The sequence below is a fragment of the Dioscorea cayenensis genome, chromosome 7 (assembly GCF_009730915.1).
Source record: "Dioscorea cayenensis subsp. rotundata cultivar TDr96_F1 chromosome 7, TDr96_F1_v2_PseudoChromosome.rev07_lg8_w22 25.fasta, whole genome shotgun sequence".
Taxonomy (NCBI): domain Eukaryota; kingdom Viridiplantae; phylum Streptophyta; class Magnoliopsida; order Dioscoreales; family Dioscoreaceae; genus Dioscorea; species Dioscorea cayenensis.
In genome coordinates this window covers 468,818-477,306 of record NC_052477.1, presented here as the reverse complement: position 1 = coordinate 477,306, position 8,489 = coordinate 468,818, and the positions used below count along the sequence as shown (strand labels likewise).

The following is an 8,489-nucleotide window of genomic DNA, read 5'->3' as shown; positions in this document are numbered from 1 at the left end:
ATACAGAAATTGATTGATTCTGGTCAACCAATTGTTGTCTATTCTAGCCTGCTAGCCTAGCCTAGCCTGCTAATGAATTGATGTATAATGTAGGGAATTTTTCGTGCAAGAACTGATTATCCAAGGATATGTTGTGTGACATAACAGAGCAAGAAGATATTCTGAATTAAAGTTTCTTTTCAGGTTCCATAAAAAAATATAAAAAAATAAAAAAACTCAATCTAAACCTCAATCTATATATTGTGTCCCAGGAAGAAGTAACTCAAAGCCTCATGGTGGCACATGCACCATCCCATGAGGGAGAGAGAGAGAGAGAGAGAGTAAAGAGGCACAGTAGATGTTTATAAGCAGATGCCGCAGCAAGGCAAAAAAGAGCTCAAAAGAAGTGCCTATTGAGAAGACAAAAGAAAAATAAAGAAAAAGAAGAATGCTTTCCATCAGGAAAAAAATTGTAACTTTGACAGAGATACAAAAGACCGAGACCCACAATAATATCAAAAGAATCAACCGGATGATCTCCAAATCCTTCCTTCCAGGGAAATCACCATCACTGATACATCATCATGATACTTCCGCCGATCACCGTGAGGAATGTCAAGCAACTCATGGAAATCCATTCCTGCATCGATGAAATGAAAACAAAAAAAAAACACCATGTTAACTTCACATAATGGAGTACTTTATACTGGTCACAAAAGCAATGGAATGCGGGTTGCGTGCCAAAACTATCACATAAAACCAGCAATACAATGTGGACATCTTGAAAAGGACATACTAATGCAGTACAGCCATCATCTATCAGTACATTCATTTGTGTATAATCAATATCAATTAAAAAAAGTATATATGGTATGTTAGAGTTTGATTAAGCCGCGGGTATATACTGACCATTCTTTTTAGCTGCTCGAAAAAGTAGCTCAGCAATCAGGTATTGTGCCGGATCCCCTTCAGGTACATTCTCCATAAACCAGGCAACATGTGAAACAACTTCTTCATTGCTGAAATACTGGTACAGCCCATCAGAAGAAAGGACCAGAAACCGATCACTTGAGCACAGTCGGTGATGGACAACAGAAGGTACACAGCTAACATATGGTGAGCTTCCAATGTAGTCAATCCGAAACATCTCCAGCAGTGCTTCATTGAACTTGGGCTGTGAACACAAGTACTTGGTATGTAAGAAACACAGCTTAGCAAGAGATCTGGTCATACAAAATGGAACACACCCTGGACGCTTGTACATTAGTCTGGTCCACATACCATACACCGAACAAACCATGTTTTCTCATTCATTCATGCTTCCATTTGGAAGGAACCATAAACATGATCTCGTTTAACCTAACCTTTTACACATGAAGCAACAGATACCTATCTAGAGCTCACAATAATACTCAAAAACATTGAATTGCTTTCAAAAGAAATGGGCTCTTCATTTCCATATTGCATAAATTATGAAGAACAATGAGAGGAATAACAATAATTTTAGAAATAAGGCTGCTGAATCAGAATATAACAAAAAATAAAAATAATTATGCTTTAGCAATGGAAACTCAACTCATCACCTTCGAACACAAACTAGAGGGGAAAAAAAATTTGAGCAGATATACACATTCAATTATGAACACCTACTCTGGTACAATCACTAATATTCCACAAACTTAATCGCAGTTTGCATAAAAAATTGGAACACTAGTGATTAAGGAATCCAAAAAAAAAAAAGAGTTGTCTAAATAAATCTGCATTCTGCTTAGAGCATCCAAAAGGAAGTCCACTTTTTATGGTGTTCATCAATTCCTCAGCCATCCAGAGCAATAATCAGTCTTTGGATGCAAAAAAGCAACACATGAAAATAGAATTATCTACTTCTCTCATGTGCCACACAACTGGACATTGGAAAAAAAAAAGATTCCAATCTTTTATTGTATCATACATCTCAGTTCACCTTCCAGCATCTTATTTTTTTCCTTTAAAATTATCAAGCTTGCATTGGCAATCACTTCCTCTCCCAAAATAATCAACTACATTCTCCTTGCCAGCCTTTGCAGAGGTGGGGCAGGTGGCAATTCATAATAGCTAGTGGGTCAAAACACAAAATATAATTTTCCATTATGCCCACTAACAAGTTGCCAACTTCAAGGGCGCTCATTGCCTTCTGGCACAATTAGAAGATGGCAAATTCCTTTTAAACTTGTCATGTTTGCTATGATCATTAGAGTTAAGTAGGGATGAGCAACAAGTGCATTTTGTGTTTTTTCAGGTAGAACCATAAATAGGTTGGCCCCATATGTCATATGCACTGAATCCATGTAAAGAATATAATGGATGTGACAAAGGTTTGACCTAATATTAAGATGACAGAGTTCATTAGGTACATGGCCAATATGCATACACATTGACATCCAGCAACAGCCAGAGTACACAACTTAAAGCTACGTGAAACATAGAGACACACTGACATCCAGAAATAAGTGTTTTATTAGATAGACACATAGCACATAATTGGAAAGAAAAACAGATGAGAGATCCTAATGAAGAAAAGAAAATGGTGAGTTTTGGAAGCTGACCTTTTTTAGAAACCCCGCACCAAATGCTCTTGTAACCTTCAACTGCCCTTTTACTCTTTCGTTGAAGACAGCTTGAATATCATCAACATGTTCTGCCCTTATCCTCAAAACTTCCTGCAGAATCAGCCAAAAGGGTTAGATGAAGGTCCAAAAAATAAAATAAAAAGCTACCTCTCATAGTGGAACACTGAAGGTGCTATTTATAACAAAACAATCTACTATTAACACAAACATAAATCAAAAGAGGAACTCCATCTAATAAGTGAACTTCAAGATGATTTGTTTGGATACAAAATATTCAGTATTTGAACTTTAATAACTTCCACGTACAACATACTTGAATAATTTCTCTTTGTCGTTAATCTGGTATTGCATGAGTCAGAAAGCTAGGTATATGCCCTAACTACAGCATCTAGAAAAACATACCAAGTACAGTCAGTTGAGGCACAAATACTAATCTAAATAAACATTAATCACCAGCACACATAGCAATAAAGAATAATGATTGTGGGTCATTTGGCCTCTCTATGAAATAAATCTGGGCTCAAATTCTGGTATAAAGAGTATTCTAAGGTGGAAAGTGACGATGGAATTGCACCATATTTTGGCATCATTTCCTAGAAACATATTAAATGTGTCAAAGAAGCTTGATCTAAAATCCGTATCTAAATGTAGGATTGTTTGCATGTCTAGAAACAGTACAATATAAGGATGTGATGAATTCCACTTTTCTCAGTTGGCCACACATAATCCATTAATTCGTTCACCACAAAACAAACATGTCAATGCGTAAACCATCTACTCAGCCATACTACATGATAAATTAACTTCATCAAGAGTTATCAGTCATGTTAACACCATTTGCTTCTACCATTTTAGTTAAAGCTATAATTTTATACAGATCCTAAATAATGGATCTAATATATGATTAGTACTTTGTTGTCAAAGAATACCCACAGTCAGAAGGCCATACAGAAAGACCTGGCATCAAAAAGGATTTTCCTTTAACTGCTATAACAGGATTCATGAACTACCTCATCCTGAAGAGGAGCATTCTTTATGAAGTGGAATGCATACTTTTTGAAGACCAATAACATCCCAATTTCATCATTCTAAAAGTGAAAGTTTATTTGGAACTAGCATGTGCAAAGAGTACAAGACTGCACCATCGCACAATCAATGAAAAATGCCAAGTGTCACGTATTTTAAGATGGTCCAAATCAGGGTCCAGAAAAATGCCTCCACTCTTGGGAAAGCATAGACATGAAAAAGATATAGTGCCAAGGTGGTAGCAAACAGAAGCAAATAAATTGAATTTGATCTTGCAAAAGGAGAACCTCGCCATCCAAAAATTATATGGAGAAGGATTTTCACCCTACATTGGCGTTGAAAGTGCAACAAAAGAAGCATAAACAACATATGCAATAGCTTCAAGTACAAAGTGAAAAATATTTCCTTATTTTAGCACAAGCAAGTTAGAGTAAATGTAGAACTGTAAGAATACAACTCAAGTACTCATCCTGACAAGAAAGATAGGTAATTCCGGCCAACAATAAGAGTTCACTTATGTATCATCATGCAATCCAGATTGTTACAGTATCATTTATGGCCTCAAGATTTCATGCAAAGTTCAGGAAAAAAATAGAGTATGATGTCAACACTACTTACCTCTTGGATGTTAGTACTATGATCAGTGGTCAGCTGAACAGCCCTCATCTTCAATCTGCAAATGGAGATCTCTCTGTTTTTGTTGGTTTTGCAGACTTGGGTATTGAGATTATGTATTGGAGACTCCTCGGAGATTCTGTCAAGCTCAACACGAACAACTGACTCCCTCGGCCTGTTTCTCTGCCTTGAATCATCTTTCACAAGATTTGAACCAATATAACGATCACTTAGCCTATCTTGTGCCAATATAACACGACTGTCACCAAGGTTCATGACATACACATCTTGATCCTTCATCAGCATCACAAGAACGCATGAGCCCATCAATGCAAGCTCTGGGTTTTTATCAAGTGAGCTTTCAACCATTTCCATGTACGCGTCCTCTATAGATTCAAGTGCTCGTGACATTGCTTTAAGGACTGCATCATGATCCACAGGTCCTGACTTGCACCTTCTAATTACCGCTGTTGCGTTGGCCACTTTCTCATCTACATGACATTGATCTCTGTGCCAATCATAACTCCACGGAAAGAGCTTTTTGCGCAATGATTTCTGCTTCCTATACATCTTTCTTAGCCTTGATCCGATTAGTGATCTCCTAATCATCTGCTTGTGTCCTGAAACAGAAAAAGAAGGCCCTGTCGGGAGCCTAGATTCTTTGGAGTCCTCCCCAAGCACACCCTCATTGTCTCTTGTTCTGCCAACCTCATCCATGCGACCGGAATCTTCTCCTCGGATGCTTGCAGAGCTTGAGACAAGTTCTGCGGTAGTCAAGGTTTCTCTGACACATATGTCTTCACTGGCATTTGACTGCAAATCACTTGAACTCATTCTTCTGCTACCAAACTCAGAGACTGACATAGAATCCTTCAAATCATGCTCTTCCAATAGCTCCATCTGAAGGAGCTCATAGAGGCGTTTGCTTTTCTTGTATTGCCTTGGCAATTTGCTTGATGAACCATCTGGGATAGGAAGATTAGTGACAGTGGGGATGTCTACTTTCCTATCACTCACGTTTGAGCTGCTATCTTCACTAACATTTGTAGCTTTTATCAACAGATCGGTGGTGGCCATCCCATCTTTGTCTTCAACTATCTCATTATCTTTTACAGAGTCGCACTGTGAACCCTTGTCAATTGCAGATGTCTCTGTACAACTATCTTCTGTGGAAGAAGAACCTATAACTCGTCCATTGAATTGGTTCTCCAAATTCTCCTTTGATGATTGACAATTAACAGAATCCTTTTCCAAACCATCAATGTTGGAACTAGAGGTAATTGTGTCCTCATCTGGAGGGTTAGAATGATCCACACTGACCTCAGTTTGAAGAATGCCTGATGCGGGCGTGCTCTTTTCAGGATTATCTTCATAGTCCCAAAGCAGTCCTTGTAATTCTTTATCAATAGCCTTGTAAAGATTAGCCATAAGGAAATCCGGTGCGTCAGGGCCACTGAAACCATCATATATCCCCACGAAAAGCCAGCCTTGCTCCTCAGAGAGAACAACATGAACTCTGTCTTCCCCAGCCTTGCCATGAGCCCATTGCAAGTTGCGGGTATTACTGTACTCAGGCTCAGAAGGCCCAACCTCAGCACAATTCCGGGGAGCTTCAGCCCGAAATTTTGCTTCCTTGGGGTGCCAAACAAACTTTGTCATAGGATGCAGGAAGAAGCGCTGCACCCAGCCAGGACCTGGTAAGCGCCTGGTGAACGTCCGAGTCAATGCATTTCTCATGGGTCTGCTCATGCTCCGGACAAGACGTCCAAGACCACCAGCTCGCCGGCTGTAAGCGAGCGGAGCAGAGAAGTTACTTCTGTCTGTGCTATCCAGAGGTCCAGACATGAAAACCCCCTTATCCAAAGGCCCTGACATGAATCCCACACCACCTCTTTCCAGAGGACCCGAAGCAAACCCTCTCTCCAGGGGACCAGACATGAAACTATTGAGAGGTCCAGACCCGCGCGGCACCGGCTGCAAGGGAATGGCGGCAAATGAAGACGTGCTCTCAAACGAAGCGGCAGGTTCCTGAGCGTCACCGGAGGAAAGCACACTTGGGTTGACGGTGCGAGCAGTGGATGCATTAGCACTGACGGATGCCCCCGAGATAGTCTTGAAGGTGGTCTCAGAGAAGTTCTTATTGGGTCTCTGCAACTGCAAGCAAGCAGACGAAGAGTCTTCGGCTACGGCAAAGTCGTGCCTGAAGGAACCACCACTATGCGTCTCGGAATCAAAGGTACTGGAATCAAGTGTGAACCTTTCGGAGTTGGAAGGGGTGATGGCCGGAGAATCAAAGATAACAGGCCTGACATAACAGAAGGAATGGCCGAGACCTTCATCCAGGGGCTCCAAAAACTCAAGATTGACCCCATCCTTGCCATTGCCAAAGGGGGCGAAGCACCCCACGACTCGAGAAGTGCTGTTGCCCATACCCCCTCCGTTCACCACACAACCAGAAAGAAAAGCATTGCAGCGCCGGCAAAATCACAGCTTTACCACAATGGATGAACCCTGCTGCACTGTATCATAGGCAGCAGCCGTAGCAGCATCAACCTCACAAGGAACAGCCTCGTCACAATCACAAGCACAAGTAGAAACTTCCCAACCCCCAATCAACAACCACCCCTCAACCTTATAAATCCTTTGCATCATCTAAGCAGCGGCAGCAGCAACAACAGTAACAACAACAGTAACAACAACAACAACAACAACACAATTTAATTCAGTCTAACATATAAACAACATACAAGTGAAAATATATATATATATATATATATATAAAAGAGTTGTGGAGAGAAGAGGGCAGTCAGGCAAGCAAGGTCTCAAAGCTTGAGAAGAGGCAAAGCAGCAAAGAAGCATATGAACAAGTGGATCAAGCAAAAGAGAAGAACAGATCTAAAAAAAGCCCTAATAAGAAGAAGAGGAAGAAGAGTGAGAGGGAGGAAGCATGCAGGAGTTTGACTAGGCATGGGAATAAAATCAATGACAATAATAGGACCAACACAACACAACACAACACAACACAGATGGGAAGATGAGAAAATTACATCCAGCAAGGACAAACAAGAGATGCATGAAAATAAATTTAAACCCAAAACATATACAAAAAAATAAATAAATAAGGAAAGATGAGAAGGCTGGGCTGTGTTGGCCAGATGAGGAGTAGGAGAAGTGGGATGTTGATTGAAGGAGGGAAAGTGAAAGCTGAGGAATGAATGGATTTATGTATGAAAGGATGTATGGATTTATGAAATGGAGAGGTTTTTTTTTTGGGTTTCTTGTTGTTTTGTTATGATCTGAGGGATGAACAGCAGTGACTGGTGGAGATGAAGAGAGGCTTGGTTTGTTGTTTGGGTTGATGATGGATGGCCTTGTGGGACTGTGGGGGAGGAGGGTCTCTTTCTTTCTTGGGGTTTTCAAATGGTTTGGGAGGGTAAAAAGAAACTATTAAAATCTGTGTGTTTAGCTTTGCTATGTGTTTGGTGTTGTGTGTTGTGCTGTGTTGTGCTGTGTTGTGCTCTGTGTGAGAAAGAAAGAAAGAAAGAAAGAGAAAGAGTTGAAAGTTCTATTTATTATTATTATTTTTTATTAAATTGATTAAAATAATTACAATGGAGGACTTCTTTGCTGCTACTCCTCCTTTTCTTTATTTTTGAATGATTGGATTTGGTGGTGCTACTTGGGCATCAACCCCCTTCCAATGGTCAAATTTATTTGTTTTATTTTAATATTTTTTTTATTAATATATTTATTTGAACTAGTGAGGGGAAAAAAAAAACCAAAACTAAAGACCAAAACAAAGTAGCTGCCCTCCTAATGCACCCATCCATCACCATCATCATATATATCATCATGCCAATACTATCATCATCATCATCATCATCATCATAATGCCCACAAAGAGATGAAACATTATTAGTTCCTCTTTTCCCCCAATTAATGTTAGGATAACACATAATAATAAATTAATAATATACATATAGATAGGAAGATAATAAAGAAAAATATTCAAACTTTTTGTACGTTAGTGAGCAACTTTCAAGTAGCCATTAAAAACATCCTTCTTCTGTTCATTCATCCATTTATGTTCCATCTAAACCTCTCTCACATTGGAATATTGTCCACTCACTTACATTTGTCTCACAAGAGACAAAAACAGTGAACCCCAATAGGAAGGAAACATGACCTGGTTCTACGTACGTATGTGCATAGTTAGAACACCACATATATGCATATGCATGTATCTATATATATTATATA

At 39.6% G+C, this 8,489-nt stretch overlaps 1 protein-coding gene across 1 annotated transcript; it reads right to left on the bottom strand.

The window, feature by feature from the left end:
* Positions 1-211: 211 nt before the first annotated feature.
* Positions 212-7,006, bottom strand: LOC120264762 (protein phosphatase 2C 32). Its single transcript, XM_039272589.1, has 4 exons — positions 4,233-7,006; positions 2,565-2,678; positions 889-1,153; positions 212-619 (listed from the first exon to the last, which is right to left on the bottom strand). Exons 1-4 carry the CDS (start codon positions 6,657-6,659, stop codon positions 504-506), a joined length of 2,922 nt encoding a protein of 973 aa, XP_039128523.1. The 5' UTR covers positions 6,660-7,006; the 3' UTR covers positions 212-503.
* Positions 7,007-8,489: the final 1,483 nt, after the last annotated feature.